Below are 18,183 nucleotides of genomic sequence, written 5' to 3'. Positions count from 1 at the left end.
AATAATAATCAGACAAAAAGTTACTAAGTAAAAACTTTATCTGATGGAAAAATCACAATAAATAAAACGTCAAAGTTTCAAAAACATAACACCACATGATGGCAGTGTGACTCCGAGCATCTCTGGTGGTGGGTTCGGGCAAGTGCATTATGAATTTAATAATGCGGAAACGTGCAGATGGTGCAGAATTATTCTCACCAGATGTTCTCTTTGCTATCAACATAGTCATCAATGGTAGTCTGTGGGCACAGAAATTAAATGAGGGTTTTTTTTTTCAGTCTAATTTCAATCAAATGTAATTCCTGTGTCTGTTTCAAACATTTAAGTCTTTGTAAAGTGAGCTCATTAACAGTAAATGGAAAAGCTGGGGAAAAAAACAACGACTTTCTTAACCCACCTGCATCATCAGCCTCTCTGTCCTCAGCTTCTTGTAAAAGCCAAGAACATTTGGGTCTGCTCGGACCACACGGGGGTCAAAGTCCATAACCTTCAGACCCTCCAAACTCCGAGCCCGAGACAAAGCCACGTAAGCCTGGCCGCTCTCAAACACACGTGCCAGAGATATTTCCACGCAGTCCAACGTCATCCCCTGAAATGAACGAAAGAAACACTCATTAAGTGGATTTTTAATTCAATTGTCGATTGGGTGGCCCTGTCAACATGTCTTCTTCAGATCACCACTCCCCACTTATCTCATTTCCTCTGAAGGGATACATGTATGCTTTGCCTTGTTTTCTCTGCTGGAGATTAAACATTGCTGACACGGAGATAGTGACGAACTCAATTATCTTAAGGGTTGTTTCTTTCTCTTTTTTTAATTTTTTTGTCTGAAGACAGGATATTGGAACATGCCATTGAGACAGCAGAATGATTTGTGAAGGCTCACTCGTGGGCACACAGAATAATAATAAGGAAACACTACTACTATTATATACTGTGTCTATGAAGTACAATATTGTGTAATACTATTTTTGGGAAAACAGCAAAAAAAAATTATTAAAAATAATATTTGAGGTGGATTGATTGAATTGTTTTGTCTTGTTCAATTTCTAGCACCGTGGACAGGTGAACGTTTTTGACGTCAAGCACAAGTCATCAGTTCCTCTTTCCAGACGCTCTTGGATGGCAATGTCTCATTTTTAGCCCATTATTGGGAAAGGACGCATGAGAAGTTCAAGGCTGAGCTTACGACCCCTCCTGAGGGCGACAACAAACTTTAATGTCCTGTTCTATTCTGCAGTGATTCACCTTTTTGCGACCATTCAGTCAGTGGATCATAACTAGATTCATTTTCATTTAGGATAGCGTCACCAGTGATTTTGCACTTGTTACAATTTGGACTCTTTTGACAGGCAGACATGACGTTGGGATCAAATTTATGCCATCTCGACCTTGAATCAAAGTGATTACGTTCAGGTCAGCAAGGACACTGCAATCAAAACAATCTCTTTGCAGACTGGCTTAGAGACAGGAAAAATGTATATCATTTATTTTGGGGGGGGGGCGGTAAATTAAATCATTTAAGTAGCTGTGCATCAAGGGAGTCGGGAGAAAAGCAAATTGCACAATCTAATCCATCAAAGGAAAATGAGGTCATTCCTCCATCATCTGTGTATAAACTTGTAGCCCACCTGGCTCTTGTGGATGGAAATGGCCCAGGCTAATTTGAGTGGCAGCTGCTGTCGACTCAAGTGCGTCCCGCCCCTGTATTTAAACACCCAGCGTTCATGCTTCACCACGTCAGTGACCCCGCACAGGAAGCGCACGCGTGGGAGCCCTAAAAAAAAAAAAATTAAAAATCAGCGTTTTCTCAAATGAACGGTTTAAAACTATAATTTGACTCCAAGACTGGCCGAAGAAAAATTTGTGTTTTAGTGCTTTTTAAGTTTCAGAACAGAATCAGGCACCTTTAACAAAAAAACACAAAAGCGTGCGACGGGGGAAACATTTTCTCAAAGACATTTAGAAGATTACCTTTGAATGTTCTCAGCTAAGCTTGCAATAATACAATAAATCAGTTCTAACCGAGTATTCCAGACTCAAACGCCACCACAACCCCTCGGGCTCCATTCACCAGACCTCGAGTCACATCCAGGTTCTTTGTCAGCATGACCTAGAAGATGGAGACAACCATGACAACATTAAAACAACAACCTGACATGACATGACATTATAATTATCGGCTGGCGTGCTGATAATTGAGAGCAGGTCAAATTAATACACACTTGAGCTCCCACTTTAAGATGAAGCAGTCTGCTGACAGGGCTGTGCGTATCTATTATCCTCACCAAAGCCGGGTCGCTGTCTACGGCCTCAAACACTTGCGTTGATCCTGAAGAACAAGAAAGCTTATAAATGCTGCTCTAAAAAAGCCAAACTCACCAAACACACAAAAAATGTTGCATACAGTGCCTTAAGATACAAGATCAATTACTTGTTAGTCATTTAAGTTAGTGGACTTCAAGGCCAAGTTATGTATTTTATTTTTAGTTTTACTTCCATGGCATGAGTTTCAAAAGGCATCACGCTTTTGCCAATTTTCAACAAAAAAACCATCAAAAAGGTGCGAAAGATGTGAGTAAGCGAGAACAAACGAGACATAGTACCTGGCAGCTGCTGTAGTTTGTTGTCATTGGTGAGCTCCACATCATCCTTGTGCGTGCACAGTCTGGTTGCTAGGATACCATCCCTGTCGATCTGACGGTAGGCGCTTTCGGCTAATTTATTAGTGACCTCCTCCGTCGCCCTGTGCGAAGTTGATCAAGTCATTCGGCCAAGGTTATATTTTCGTATCGGAACCCATTGGGAGGGGGGATTCGATTACAAATTTACCTTCCCACCCTTATTGCCTGGAGGAGGGAGATGAAGGTCTGATCGGTTTGTCGCAGCACCTCCGTTAGCTCCAAGTTGACCTGGATGACTTTACGCCAACATCTGGCCTAATGAAGAAAAGTCCGTTTTCATGGGCATGGTGTCATATCAGTGCTTCAAATCAGAAGTCTGTGACATAAACCCTATTTCGTTCGAATTGTATGTGTATTTATATAATTACACACAGCTCCCTTAAAACGTGATGGTGCTTCAGCTAATTCATATGGTGCAACTTTCAAACGTCTGAAGACGCATCAACAACGTCACTGTACCTGGAAACAAAACTTTGCCTTTTCCTTTCCCTTAGAGATAGGAGGCAGCTGAAAGAAATCGCCAGAAATAATCAGCTGGATACCCCCAAAAGGTTCAGTGGACCTCCTCACTGACCTGTGTGTGCAGATAGAGAGGAAATCTTTTGTGGATTCTAACACATTTTTTTTAAAATAGGATATCACACATCATTGTTAATTTAGAGCTATGGATCTTACCTGGCTACAGATTCGAGCTTGTCAAAGAAAGTAGCATCGACCATGGAGATCTCATCAATGATGAGATGTTGACAGTTGGTCCAGCGCTGGAGCACCCCGGGCCTCTGAGTCAGCTCGATACACTGCTCCAGTGGGGATGAGCCAGAGCCAATACCTGGATGCACATCAGAAGTGCGGGGGTGGTAGATGAGGTGGGTAAGAGAGGTACAACAAATTAGAATGGCAGTGTGAAGATAATTGATTGAAAATAAAGATGTGGGTGGAAGTAAGACACTCCGAAAGGACATTGATTGTCAAACAGTGCAGCTTTTTGTCTAATCCAATAAAAGTGCTCTGCCGCCATTTTGTAGCATATCTAGGCATTTTTGGTGGCTCTCACTCACAATTGTAACAGGATGATGTCATCAGAAAATGAAACTCGGACGAACTAACCTGCAAAGTTATGTAGTGTTGTTCCTCCAATGTGACATGCAGCCACTCCAGTGCTGGCGGTAGCAAAGGTGCTATTTGGAGGAAGTGAGCCAATTATTCTCTTCAGTAGGAAGGACTTCCCCGTACCTGAATGCAATATGAAATGGATCTTATCAGCAAGTATTTTTATTTCAGGCGAAAAACTGGTGTCACTCTGGGCCGGGTGCCTGTGCACATATTCGCACGATGAGAAATTTAAAGTCGTCAATTAACTTAAGAAGCATGTTTGCAGGATGTGGGAGGAAGCATGTGCATGTAAAGGCGGACTTATTCATACCAGCACTGCCTGTGAAGAAGACGTTCTTTCCACTCAGTACAGCACTGAGGACAGCAGACTGTTCTTTGTTCAGCTTACGGGTAGGAAGCGAGAGGATGGTTTTTTTGCTGGGGTTGGCTTTCACCTAAAGTCATCACAAGAAAAACTGAGCTCACATCTCACCAGCTTAGACGGGAAAAGAAAATTAAATAAATTGTTGAAAATTTAAGAATAGTGTTGACACGCATGAGGGATATTCTTTTTCACAAAATGTCCTTCTTGGCCGTGATGCTCATTTGTTGTCTACTGAAAATAAAATCACAATTGCTCCGGTAACGACCAATTTTGGCTCACTTGTTTTCTGAGTTGGACTGGTCATGCAACATTCACAACCCGAGCCAGGGCTAGTATTGGTCATTTGCTTTACAGGGCCATACTCTTCCAAGTCACCATTTGATTGAGTTTTATAAATTATAACTACTTTTCAAAAATTGTGGCGAGCCTGCAGGGCACATCATGATGGACAATGTCAGCTCTGGCCTCAGGGCACAAGACACTGAAAAAACGTGTACTCACGGGGCTAAAGTTACAGTCGCTCCTTGGCCTTTTGACTTGTTGTCCCACACCAGTGAGCCTATTAGTGCGGTCCGAAAGGCCTTTGGCTGACACTTTGTTTCGAAGCTCATTGACCTTCTGAATGTCTTTTTGCTGAAGTGGGCTGATGGCCTCAAAACTGCGGGGCAGGCCGGCTTTGAGCTTCTCCCGCCCGCTCAGAGTTTTGCTGGACAGCCCGGCCTGGTGTTTGATGCTCAGAGTCCTCAGGAAGATGCCAAGCTGGTCAGTGGGGCAGTTGGAGATGAGCACTTGGATGTTTTCAGGGATCAGTTTGACAGTGCACTTTCCATCGCGGGCGAACTTGGTGAACAGTTTGAAGTCCTTCAGAGGATAATTTTGCGGTAATTTCCCATCGTGCACCCGGAGGATGAGCTCCTGGAACTCGTTGCGTCCCAGAAGAACAGAGGCTTTGCGAATAACCTGCCTCCGGGTGGTCTGGCCTGAGGCGTTCAGGTGCTCTGTCGTCACGCAACACTGTAGCTGAGCCCCGCTGTCCTCTCCTCCAGACATTGCAGACACTTTCTTTAAAGAAATCAAATTATATATAAATATATTTTCTGCAGGTTGTCCACTCATCCGAGGCTTTCCTCTGCTAAACTCGCGAAACGCCGATTTCAAATTCTCAGCGTGGCGCACTGAGCCAATCAACGGGAGGCAATTTAAATATATAGCCAATGAAAATGAGAGATGACACCTCGTGACTTGGCCGACCAATTGTTGACGGTACGATTATTACGTCACAAAATCCCTGTGTTTCCGGAAATAGCCACAAACGGTCTTATATTGATTTTTCTCGTCTTGGGATTTTCACGTTGAATCGAATGGACACACATATTCCATTCCAAAGTCAAAAAGCTCATTAAAATTATCTTGGAAACACCCCGAAGAATTATTTTACATATTCTCTTTCTTCCTCATTTTTAACCAAATTAAATCATTCCAACTTCAAACTGCTCAGTAAATCTAACTATCATTCCAAAAATGATTACCATTAGTCTATAATGACAAAACTATACAACTCTAGCATAATCAGCGTGTTTGCCATTCCTGGAAAACCTCCATTTACAATTGCAATGTTGTACCACCAGTTGGTGACTCCATCATGAGAGTTTTAAGTTGATGACTGTGTACTGATGGTGCATTTATAGTAAACAGCACGCTGTTGAACAATAGGCACTATCACCCAAAACAGAACGTGACATTTCTACCTCTAAATCATACGTTTAATACTCTGTGTTCCAAGTAAACAGCCCCCCCCCCCAAAGCATCATTACATGTAAATGTAAAAATACAATTTAACAACTGCTTACGAATAGAGATCTTGGAGTTGGCTTTCTTATTACTTTGTGCTCACAGTATCTAGCAGCAACATGCATTCAAACACCTTTTCATTATTGCTGAGAGAGTGGGATGGTCTTTATTATTCTAATGACATAGGAGCCATATCTGCACATTTCACTTTATTTCCACCACTCTAATCATTAGTGGGATATTATATATTCTGGTGCCTCTGTGGCATCAGTGTGAATAATATTTTCATGTCAGCTTTAACGTCACATTAGAATCACAATAACGAGTCATATGCCAGAATGTTGACCTTGAACGTCTGACAGTATCTTGTATTTCAGTTAGAGCTCCAGCCATAAGAATGTGACTAGCATTTCAATAAAAATTTTTTTTAAAAAAATCACACACACTCCACCCACATGCACATTGACTATTTACACTGCAGCAGATCCTAAAAGGTGGACAATATCATGCCAGTCGGTTCGCTAATTACTGTATCTGCACTGTCTCTAAGACAAAAGAAAATAAGACTTGTACTAAGTTCATTTTGTTTTTCCTTATTTAATCACTTCACTGGTTTCTTTTATATCAAACAAATCTTTATCCGTTCTTTGATATATTTGTTTGATATAAAAGAAACCAGTGAAGTAAAGAAAATAAGAGTCCACCCGGTGCTCTACTTTACTAGCATAAACACTAGCAGAAGCACTAACCTTCATTCCCAACCAAAACTCAGACATTTTTATCAATTTATTCACAGAAGGCTATTTTCCTCATTTCTTGGTATTTCTCTGGACTGCTACCAGGAAATATATGCGGATGTTAGATTTATTTGTCTAATCACATTTTAGTCTCAGTGTTGCCATGACAATCTAATCAGCCCAGGACCTTCAGAATCAATAGTGCTGGCCTGCGTAACTTAAACTATATGAAAAATGGGACTGTTTTTTTTTTATTTACTGAATCAGATTTTAAATGAGCACGGCACTGGCCCTTGATGACATCAACATTTTTCTGTCCTCTGATTGGTGGTAGGTCAGTGCAACTTTGAGTAGCCAAACATTAGTAGTCATCTGCAAGCATTAACACAATTGCATGTCTGGTGAGTATGGCGCATATCATTAACATTTGTTATGTTTTGGTCTTGTTATTGGATAAATATTGATTCTAAGATGTTCCAAATGAAACACGTGGCACTGCTGCTTGCTGTTATAAGGCGTTGTGTTATGAACTGACGACATCTCGTCTTGAAATAGGAGTCTTCGGCGGTGAAGAAGACACACTTCTCAAATGCAATTTAACCTTTATATAACACCATGCTGCCCTCAAGCCAAAAACGTCAGTTTCTTCAGTTTGCTCAGAGGAAGAGGTGACTGGTTGCGTGTAGCTGAGCATGACTCACAATGCACACCTACTGTACAAACTCACCAACACAATTGTCTCAACATGAAATGACAAAATAAATGGACAGTTTCCTGATTTCGTTTTGTAGATCATATTTCTAATCACAATGCTAAAAATAACCTGACTATAAAGCATCTTTACATTTTCCAAATTGGTGTTTCTTGACTGAAGTCTCAAAACAGCATTTGCATATTCAACTCATTGGCGCTTGGCCTCGCGAGTGTCATTTGTGTGCACAAAAAAACTTTGCCTGCAAGCCAACCGTCTTACAAGCAGTCTAAATTGGGTTCATCCGAAACAGCACCCAGAAGATGTAACAATGTCGGCAGAAATATCAGCTCATAACTTCCAGAGTATAATAAAAGGTCGCCTGACTCACCATCAGTGACACTGGAGAAAGAAGCATCAACCTAATTGCACCTTTATGCTATTTCGTTGAAGGGGAGCAAACGATTTGGTAGACCATCATGGCATGAGGAATGAGATGCTAAGTTCCCACCCCAAAAGAGAAACCTATTATACTGCATTGACGACAACATGAGTTGAATAAGCTTTGGAAGACACCTAAGTACATACAATGAAAGTGAGTCAGGCTGCTGTTGAAGCTTCGTATGTGTGTAGGAGGAGAGAAAAGCCATGAGACACTGCTGGATAAACACACAGCTTTTCAAAAGAAATAAGAAGATGGCAAGAGAGAGACTATTCAGCTCTATTTCATTTCAGATTTGGAAAGGTAGTGACGTGTCATGTACATATGCATTGACCTTCTAAATATTTTGCTTGATTAGGGAGTCTGCTAGACGAACATGACTTCAATGTGATATTTTCTCCATTTTGGTGAGGTACACCAAGGAGAATGAATCACAATTCCAACAGACTTTACAGACTCGACTCATAAAAATCAAATATTGAAAAGGGGTTCTAAAAAATTCAGATGTTCGAGAGACCATCTGACACATGCTGTGTGTGTATTAGGCTTACAAGACATTGAATGTTTACTCATGCACCATTATAAACAATGTGCTACTTAGTCTCCACACATTAAAATGAATGTTATTATGCCGTTGTGGTTCCATTTGTTCTTATAAACATGAGCTGTCATCCACAAGTCAAGTCTTGCATTGTGACATTTTCATGTAAAACGCTCCATCAGCTGAAATAATAAGCCCTAAGCTCTCAAAAAAATAATATTTAATATGTGACAAGCCACTTCAAATCACTACGAGCAGACAGAATGACAAAGCAGCAGTCTGCCTGTCATTTTCTCTTTTTATTCACATCAGTTCATTAGTTAATTAGTTGCCTCATGGCAGTTCACAGCTCTGCAGACTCACTCGGTTTAGCAAGGGAAAATACTCTCCGCTACACAATCCAATTAGGAAATAACTAACGTCACACTGGTAAACAAACCAGTGTATGGGCCGTATGGACATTCTGTTAAATGGGCTGTTAGAGGGCGCTATTTTAGTTTGTTTCAAAAATATATATATATGGTGAGGCAGCATTAACATATGTTTCGGTGTGGCCTTTTGTAGGATAGTTTTTAATATGCTAAAATATTATTGTTGAACATTCTAGACCAGAGGACATGCAAAAGAAAACAGTGCTACAGGGAAGGTATTCTCTCCTCCTACATGCGTTCTCATACAAGTCTTTCGGGCTAGGTGATTTTTATTTTATGGCCTGATGTTGGTCATGGGTGCATCTTTTACTGCCGACCTCCCACACAGTTTCACCCTCATCAGGATCCAAGTGTAAACCCTCCGTGCACTAACGTGTGTCTTGTCTTGCCATTAAGCAGTTTGCTCCTTCTTGCGTAAAATAACTTTTCATTAGACCCAGTGAAATATGATGTGCCTTTGCCACCTACTCTTCATGAAGTGCAATCCTATATGCATCCCACTCTTTCTAAAATGTTATTCATGCCATTCAGTCTCGTAGCAGCCATCCAGGACATAATGTGATTTATTCCTCTCGCTAGCTCGGAATTCAACAAATTTGGATTGTGCCTAACTAATCCTGGAAGAGAAACAAGTGGGCAACACAATAGCATACAGTAATTCAGCATAAGAGACTAATGTTATTTGAGGATCCCACCAAGGGAAAGAAGAGATGACAATATTACTTCTTAGTGTCATATTAATATTACATATGGGGAATAAGCTGCTGCTGACTATCTTTAATTTAACACAAGACCCACTGACTAATGCGCCTTTATAAAGACTTCCTTTATATGGGCGCCACAATTAAGTGTTTTGTAGTGCTCTACACTCCTTAATTGTCAACATACAAAAACACACATAAAGCAATGATGTCATAATTTTGACATTAAAGTAAAACTAATTAGCCTATATAGGAAACAATTTGTCGTTGCCTCGACCACTCGTAATATAGTTTGTGGTGCCAGAGAAAAAAGAATATTTGCAAACATTGTGTAATTATGAAGAAATTCAACTCCCAGGATCACTCAGGCTATTTCTTCTGCACACACTAAGTGGTTCTCATTGTTTTGGCTCAGCAGGCCCTTTACAAATTATTTATTTGAGTCCAACTTTAACAAGGAAAGAAAGTTATGTGACGTGAATCGAACATTATTCTCATAATATTAAGCTTTCAAAATTCTCTAAATCGGACTGGCTGGTTTCGGGTTAGGATTCAGCGCTCAGCCTTGCTAGCATGACAAACATAACCCAACTCCACTATCTGAACAAATGAAGGTAAATTTAATAACTCATTTATTACCTTGGTCCCCATATATGAGTCTTGTATGTACTTTATTACATGAGAAAATATTTTTTATAGAATTTTTTATTTCTTTGCGAACCCTAAATGGTCTCTGGTGTCCCTGGGCTTGAGCACATAATTTGATAATTTTTACGCTCATATGATTTGAGAATGTAACAAAAAAAAAATCTTATTTTAGTATTATTTAGTCATTACCACAGTTAAAATGCGAACACATTCGACCTCGACATCATGTTCCAAAGGGGCACGGTATACCCTCTTAGTTGTATGACCACATTGGAAATAAATGATGTCCATAATGATATTTGAAACACAGTGAACGTCACATCTGATCTTCGAAATCTCAAGTCACACTGAGTGGCTGTGTTGGCATCAATGCGGTTCATTTACTCTGTGCTTTACATGATAGAAACGTCTAATATCCTGCAGCTGCATGGCAAACAACTGCCAAAATGCAGTATAAAGACTCATATTCTAAAATGAATGCCTTTTTCCCTGAGGCACGTATACAATCGTGCAGATTAACTGTCAACGCTGCTCTAAGTAGCCAGCATAAGACGGATCGCAAAACAACGAGACATCTTGCAGCGCCTTTCAGAAGAAATTGGTGACATTAGTGGGGAAACAAAAGGTTTGCAGAGGATGAAAAGACAGCATCAGATGAAGGAAATGGGAGGGGGACGGGGGGGAGATGGTAAATGAGCCTCCACTCGTTGTAAAGAGCTTGGCAGACTGCGGTAGAAGGAGCAGGATGATTGTGGTGTCAAGTCTAGGAAGGCAACATGTAAAAATCACTAGACGATGACGTCATCGCGCTAGTGGGTTATTCGACGACGTCAGAGTTTTTCAGCATCACCAACGAATTCAAGACACCCACATTGCGTTGTGACACATCTAATCTAATCAGCCAGCCAGCCCCAGGTAATAAATTTGACTTGCTGTTTGATGATTGGAGTCATATTAAGACATCTGACCTGCATGACCCAAGTAGTAAGCCTTACAAACTGAGACCAATTGAGAACAATAAATAAATAAATATTTGTAAACCTTCAGGCTGGGGTGTAAAAACCACTGAGCTACGGGTAAGCGCATAATTTAATATATTGAAATTATTTTTACATGTACGTTAGTGTGACATTTAAGTAATTACTGAATTCATTTTTCCATAACTCTTGCCTGTTATTATTGTACTAAATCAAATCTGGATGTCAGATGTGTGTGTCTTTCACATTTTGCTTAGGTTAACTATATGTGAAGCTTTGTTTAGTGTTGTTTTTTTTTTAGGTTATAACAATTACTTGTATGTAAATGTGTGAATTATAATTATATTAATTGCATCACGTCAACTTCCTGCTAAAGATAAAAGCCTTGTGACAATTTGATTACAAACTTGTCACATGCCACACGGCAAATGACTAGTTTGCTGATTGTAATTAGATGTGCGCATATAATCCAAATATGCTCACTACGGACTGTTTTTGCTTTTAATATCTGCCCCTCCCAACCCTTTGCAAAGGCATGTTAAATGCGCGTAACAGGAGCTTGGGAAAGATTATCGCCATTACAGTTGCTTCTTAATTATGCATTCTAATATGATATTGAAGCCAAATTTGATTGGGAACCCCTATGGACGTTCATGTACTACGTAAGACTAAGCATTCCTCATTAGGTGTTTGCTGAGGTTGGACGTGAACCCCTCAGATGTATGAGGAGAAAGAGATAGCGAGAGAGACTATTGTTTATATGTGGCCACCAGCGCTACTGATGCCTCTGCGTTATTAGAGTAGAGTGGGCAGACACAAATCCACAAACACTCCATGGAGGGATTCTCTCGACCCCGTCTTCCTCCGTCATTGCTGAGGAGGAATCCACTTAGGCAGACAGAGATGGAGAGCCTTCGCCAGCGCCACCGTCCACCATCAGACAGATCCTTCCTCCATTTCATATGACAAATTCTTTCATTTCTACAGATTTGATTTCGATTTTCACAGGGCTGTAACTCCCAGGTGTGTGTTTGTGTGCGTGCTCGATTTCTATGTCCAGGTGCAGTGTAAATTGAACACACGAGAAATGTGGCAATTTCATATCTGGCACAGGTTTCACAAGTCCATAAGAGCATTGAAACGTTTCTTCTGACACAACCATAAGGGCTTTAGGACTTTTTCTATATGCGAGTGGTTGTACCGCGAGACACCAGAATGAGCAGTACAGTGTGCATTGAAGGACAAAGCATGGCAAAAATTGTTTTAGCAATTTTAACTGGCTTTGATATTCTAATTACTGTATGTTTTTATCAGGTATAATATTAAAGAATGGAACAATATATACATGCATGCAATACACTGACCCCTTGTGGCCAAGGCGTGCACCACAGAAGCAACACACAAACCTCTCAGGCATGTGGAATAGTCTTTAATTTGTGTGTATAACAATTGTTACATTAAAGTAGAATTTATTCTGTGCTTACCATTATCATAATGAAAATTGCTTCCGGATGATTACATTATGGAAAAATTGCTCCAGACGGACATGTGTCCTTGTATTGTGGCCCTTTAAGGCATTGCATAAAAAGTCTAGGAAAAGATGATAAAAATTGCAAATATGTGAATTTATGTGAATGCCGCCACAAATGCAGCCAAGTCTCATTACCAAAATAAACAATTCACCGGAAGATGAGACTAATCAGTAAAGTAAAATATATATATATAAAAAAAGTGTCATTTAAAAAAAATAATTTTCAAAAGGTGTTTACTCAGAATACAAGATGTCACTACACTAATGTCAATATTTTTAGCTGCCCAGGAAGGAAGTGAATACATAATGTTAATGGTTGTGCAATCACAAGTTCAATAAATGCTAAACAAATAGAGTTTGCTCATTCTTCACTAATGTTAATCACTATGGCAACAGATAGTTTTAAGTGGGGGATGGAGCACTGAAATAAGACATACGCCCAACCACCCATTTGCCATTATTCTCTTTGCATGATCTCAAAGGGGACACAAAATAAGAGTCCAAGCCTCATTTCCCTGATGTAGTGCGCCTGATGCTTTGTTACACTCACTCATTAACTGCATTAGTCCTCATGTTACAGCAATGGACACACAGAGAAAGCGTACACCCTGGCTAGTTAGGTTGGCCAACAGGGAAGAATCACAGTTTTAATAATCAAACGGTATATAATATAGAACAGCTTTTATATACATGTATACACATTTAGTTTTAAACTATTTAGTCTTTCCAAAGGATTTCCATTGAAACCAATATTCAGTTCTTCAAAACATTAAAAAAAAGTCATGAACATTTAATGATGACAAATGGTTTTTAGACCGAGACAGCATTTGGCGCTGGCCTTGGTGCTGCCAGACATTCCTCCCAGCCCTTTTGGAAAGCAAAATTGGGTTTTATCCACGAGTAATTAAGTGACTTGCCTGTATGACTCACAATCCTCCGTTTCTGATGATACAACCCCATCAAATCAATAATCAGGGGATTCTTTGAGAATATTTGTCAATTTGTTTTGTGTATGTGAAGCCCTTTGAGACCGCTTGTGATTTAGGGTTATATAAATAAACTTGACTTGAATAAAACGCTGGTATAAAATAAAATAATTGACAGGATTTTCTTTTATAATTACAGCTGACTTCATTTATTTCACAATGCAGAACTCTTACACAGGCATCAAGTGTGATCTAATAACCTTTACTGTTATGGTTAAATTCTATCAATAAAGATATTCAATGATATGAAGAAACTGATAATCTAACAATATCTCAATTAGGAAATGTAAATTTCACTATACAACACTTATTTTCTCCAAATCTCTACACTCAAATCTACAACATTCCAAGAAAATCACAATGTCCCCTCAGAGCAGCCATGATAGGTGCTCGTGTGTCTATTCCAATGTTGTGGTCAATACATGTAAGCTGTAATTTATCCTCATTGAGTGAACAATACAAGCCATGGCTCCCCCTTGTGATAAATGGTTTGCACCTAATGATTCGACTCTGCTTGTAGAAATAAGATCCACGGGGAACGGGTGGCGCTCGCATGCAGGCAGCCCACACGCACGTCAGTCCTGACATCAGCACTGAGCTTAAATACCCGCACAAAACTGGAGCGTGTGCGCAAACAAGCGCACCCCCATGCGGGATAAAAACACTTGAAGTGAGCAGCAAGTCGCAACAGGTGCTCTTTTCTGGATTTGTTTCAATTCTTTGTGGGATGACATGCTGCAAGTACAAAAGTAAAAACGGTTTCGCTTTTTGTTCGTCGTTGTTTTCTAAATGATGATCAACGACACCATAGCGTTGGACACGAACGGTTCGGAGCCAACTTTCTCCCTGGGTCACAACCACAGCGCGTTCCCCACGCTGAAACTCGAATCCCGGTCACTGGTCACCTCGGCCACCATGTTCGCCGTGGGCGTCCTGGGGAACGTGATCGCCATCGTGGTGCTGTGCGTCTCCAAGAAGGAGCAGAAAGAGACCACCTTCTACACGCTGGTGTGCGGCATGGCCATCACGGACCTTCTGGGGACGTGCTTCACCAGCCCGGTGGTGATCGCCACCTACGTGGCAAGCCGGTGGCCCGGTGGAACGCTTCTGTGTCACTTCTTCTCCTTCTCCATGCTCTTCTTTGGCTCGGCTGGCATGTCCATCCTGTGCGCCATGGCCGTGGAGAGATACCTGGCCATAAATCACGCCTACTTCTACTCGCAGCACATCGACAGGACCATGGCACGCTTCGCCCTCCTCACAGTCTACCTGGCCAACATGGTCCTGTGCGTCATGCCCAGTTTCGGCTTCGGCCAGCATGTTACACACTTCCCGGGAACTTGGTGCTTCCTCGACTGGAGGGCGATGGATCCACTGGGTGCCTGCTATTCGTTCCTCTACGGCGGGGTGATGCTGCTGCTCATCGCCGTCACGGTGCTGTGCAACCTGGCCGTGTGCAAGTCTCTGGTGGGCATGAGCCAAAGGACCGGGATCGTCCGGGCCGAGGTGTGCGAGCAGGGCGGCTCGAGAAGACGCTTCCCCCGGCTGCAGTCGGTGTCCTCGGCGGCGGAGATCCAAATGTTCTGGCTGCTCGTTTTCATGACTAGCGTTTTCCTGGTGTGCTCCATTCCTCTCGTGGTAAGAAGCAGCGCATTTTAAAAAAATATTTAACAATTTGCTTTTCAGAAAAGTAGCACGTGGGAGTCTGTAGCAGTGCACCTGATCCTTGGTCACCCATTTTACATTATAAAAGAGTAAGAATTATTTTAATAATAATGAATTTGTATAATAGTTAACATTATTATTATTATTACTATTATTTTATTATTATTATTAGAGTGTGCACTTTCAGACACTCTAATAATAATGATAATATTATTTTGTTTAGTCATTTATAGTCAATACAATTTAACCATGTGACTTGACACAAGGGAAACACTTCTGTGATTGAAATTAGTTCCCCTCAGTTATTAACTTTCATTCTAGTGAAGACAAAAAAAAAAAAAAAAAAAAAACAGCTTTTGCTGCCAGCAAAATTTTGACAGGATAACCAAGACTGACCTGACAACAAAGACCATGCAAATCAATACAGTAAACTGGATTTTATAGGCATTCTTGCTGGGATGTTTCAAGGGTCTCCACAACATGGAACAGATTTGCTTTGCTCCAATGTGTAACGAGTATGTCGCATTTAAAAAGGACTCAAAGCTAGACACTTTGATTGGCCACGATTGAAGTAATTTGTGACCACTCCCATCGCCATGCAGCCTTCCCTCTCGCAGATCCACCAGCCTGCACTTGTCTGCAAAATTACCAAGCTCGGGTCCAACCCACCACCACGTGCCATTTTCAGAACAGCTTAAGATGCTATATAGCTGTATTTGTGTACCTTGCTTAAGCTGTATTTCTTTCCATGTCTCAGGTGCGAATCTTTGTGAATCAGCTTTATGACCCTGCTTATATATCCGCCGGAGGGAAGCCTGACTACCGAAGCGATCTGCTGGCCATTCGCTTCGCCTCCTTCAACCCCATTTTGGACCCGTGGGTGTACATCCTGTGCCGAAAGAACCTGCTTCTGAAGGGCTGCCGGAAGCTGAAGCTCGCGATGACCCGTGTGAAAGAGAGCAGCGGAGACCACATGGCCTGGGTCGGGCAGGACTCCCCTCCATCTTTCAACACACACGACACTAGCTACGCATCCATACGCCGGAAAGACGTGGGGCGGCAAGTGGCTGCCGGGGACACGCCATCATTCACCAACTTCGCCATGAGACATGCGTGGGACTACGACACAGCTCGGGCCAACTTCCACCCGTTCAGCGTGGAAGCGAGCGCTGTGCCCGAAGGCGAACACGAAGCAGAGGAGGATGCAAAACAGCAGCAGGGGGACTCGGTGAAGGCCTCGCCGGGACAGCCTGCTTCTACGCATGTTAGGACAGGCGAGATGGTCACGTGCATGTTCAGCACCCCGAGCTCCTGTCAGTCAGTGAAATGCCTCTAATGCATTGTTTCCTGACTTTTACTGAGCCAAAGCATATATTTTATATTTGAAAAATGTCATGGCACGCACAGAACATCAGATGAAAGACCAACATTTTAAAGCTTAAAATTAATAATTAAACTCGCGGAACATAGGTTTGGGGAATAAAGTATGGAAAAAGATTATTATTTATTATATAAATTTTTCATAATGGCAAGTTAATTATGAATCATTTTGACAACTTCACAGATGAACATGAGAGCAGAACACTACCAAGAAAACACTTTAATTCGATTCCAGTACACGAAGGGGCTCTTCTATCCTTCAGGGTTAGTCTCACTCGGAAATTTGGACAATGTGAAAAATGTGGGTTAGAAAAAACTGCTGCCAATTTCCAAGTAAGGAAATGTGTACAATTATTTTTTTATACCCAATGGGTACAAACTCAAGTTAACGTACTGTATCAATTTATGTGACTCATTTGTGTATTAACACAATGCATGATGGTGTCAAGATGTACTTTTAAAACGACATGCTGCAAATCTTCTCTGTGCCATAGAAAGGTGATGCAGGGAGAGACAACTGAATGTATACAATTGGTCAAAGTCTTGTTACCTTTGTTTTTATGCAACTTGCAGTGTTTTGATAAACTCTAAAAGAAAAGAAAAAAAACTTACTTTTACGACGTGGTGCTTGTTGAACGTGTGTTAAAACGACACTGACCAGCGTCCGAACGCTTCTCAGCCTGTCTTGATGTTCCCGTTCAGCCAGCAGGTGGTGCTACAACACAAAAACACGAGTGACTCCGAGCACGTTACAAAAATAATTCATGAAATGTGCGTAAGACGTTATGAATGTAAATTAAACAAGTGCAAATTGCTATAAAACTTTGCAGTGAGTCAAAACACAACTTAATCACAATCTTTTGAGTGACCAAATTAGCTAGCCTACACGACTGGAGATTTGTCGTTGTGATGTACTTAATGCAGACAATCCGAGGTGTGCTGTGTTCTCGGTACGTCGTACAATCTGTTAAAATGTGTGCATATTATTATTCCATTGCAACCATTTGTGAAGGTGCATTGTTTCTTCTATAGGTTTACTATTTAAAAGAGTTCAGTCAGGGAAGATTATCCCTGTTTTACATGTTTCAGCTACTTCCTGTACTCTTCCTCGAAAGCGTCACAAGATGGGAAAGTGACATGTCTTGTAGGCTGCTAGTTCTTGGTTTGGTCAGACAGCAAGAGGAACTCACCAGGACGGCATCCCATGCGTGTGTGATAGAGCAGGGGTGGGCAATCCTGGTCCTGGAGGGCCGGTGTCCTCCATGTTTTATAGGTCTCCCTGCTGCAACACACCTGATTCAGATGATCAGGATTGTTATCCAGCTTCTGCAGACCTTGCTAATAATCTGACCTTTGGGCTGTCGTTTCACTAAATGGCCAGGAGATGGCGACAGCGTGACTTCTGAAGACGTTGTTATCATTGCTCTGCAATGATAGCCAGGTGTCGATTCGCTTTCAATTTTGTGGCGTGAAATTGAAGTCATTGAAACAATTATCATGG

General features: G+C 41.3%; 2 protein-coding genes across 3 annotated transcripts; one reads left to right on the top strand and one right to left on the bottom strand.

Moving 5' to 3' along the window:
- Positions 1 to 20: 20 nt before the first annotated feature.
- On the bottom strand, positions 21 to 17,999 carry pif1 (PIF1 5'-to-3' DNA helicase homolog (S. cerevisiae)). Of its 2 annotated transcripts, XM_088397471.1 has the most exons (14): positions 17,873 to 17,999; positions 17,295 to 17,397; positions 4,663 to 5,223; positions 4,108 to 4,231; positions 3,792 to 3,917; positions 3,360 to 3,513; positions 3,144 to 3,258; positions 2,833 to 2,939; positions 2,607 to 2,746; positions 2,226 to 2,332; positions 2,026 to 2,113; positions 1,632 to 1,777; positions 398 to 589; positions 21 to 239 (listed from the first exon to the last, which is right to left on the bottom strand). In XM_088397471.1, the coding sequence occupies exons 3-14, from the start codon at positions 5,209 to 5,211 to the stop codon at positions 195 to 197; spliced, it is 1,893 nt and encodes a 630-aa protein (XP_088253597.1). In that variant the 5' UTR covers positions 5,212 to 5,223; positions 17,295 to 17,397; positions 17,873 to 17,999; the 3' UTR covers positions 21 to 194. The 2 variants fall into 2 exon arrangements, with proteins under 2 accessions (XP_088253597.1, XP_088253596.1); XM_088397470.1 differs by lacking the exons at positions 17,295 to 17,397; positions 17,873 to 17,999 and having other exon boundaries at positions 4,663 to 5,353.
- ptger4c (prostaglandin E receptor 4 (subtype EP4) c) lies at positions 14,179 to 17,516 on the top strand. Its single transcript, XM_088397472.1, has 2 exons — positions 14,179 to 15,275; positions 16,060 to 17,516. The coding sequence occupies exons 1-2, from the start codon at positions 14,427 to 14,429 to the stop codon at positions 16,636 to 16,638; spliced, it is 1,428 nt and encodes a 475-aa protein (XP_088253598.1). The 5' UTR covers positions 14,179 to 14,426; the 3' UTR covers positions 16,639 to 17,516.
- Positions 18,000 to 18,183: the final 184 nt, after the last annotated feature.

The sequence above is a fragment of the Syngnathus floridae genome, chromosome 14 (genome assembly GCF_059516105.1).
Source record: "Syngnathus floridae isolate MCC-2025c chromosome 14, RoL_Sflo_1.0, whole genome shotgun sequence".
Taxonomy (NCBI): domain Eukaryota; kingdom Metazoa; phylum Chordata; class Actinopteri; order Syngnathiformes; family Syngnathidae; genus Syngnathus; species Syngnathus floridae.
Note: the sequence above shows the minus strand (reverse complement) of the source record. Positions and strands in the feature narration are given on the sequence as shown.

Bases quoted from the DNA above. Each gene is read 5' to 3' on its own strand.
- ptger4c (XM_088397472.1), top strand. From the start codon at position 14,427: ATGATGATCAACGACACCATAGCGTTGGACACGAACGGTTCGGAGCCA. The intron at 15,276-16,059 runs GTAAGAAGCAGC...TCCATGTCTCAG, and splicing joins TGTGCTCCATTCCTCTCGTG to GTGCGAATCTTTGTGAATCA.
- pif1 (XM_088397470.1), bottom strand. From the start codon at position 5,277: ATGAGTGGACAACCTGCAGAAAATATATTTATATATAATTTGATTTCT. The intron at 3,514-3,791 runs GTTAGTTCGTCC...ATGTGCATCCAG, and splicing joins AACACTACATAACTTTGCAG to GTATTGGCTCTGGCTCATCC. The intron at 3,259-3,359 runs GTAAGATCCATA...CTGCACACACAG, and splicing joins AAGCTCGAATCTGTAGCCAG to GTCAGTGAGGAGGTCCACTG.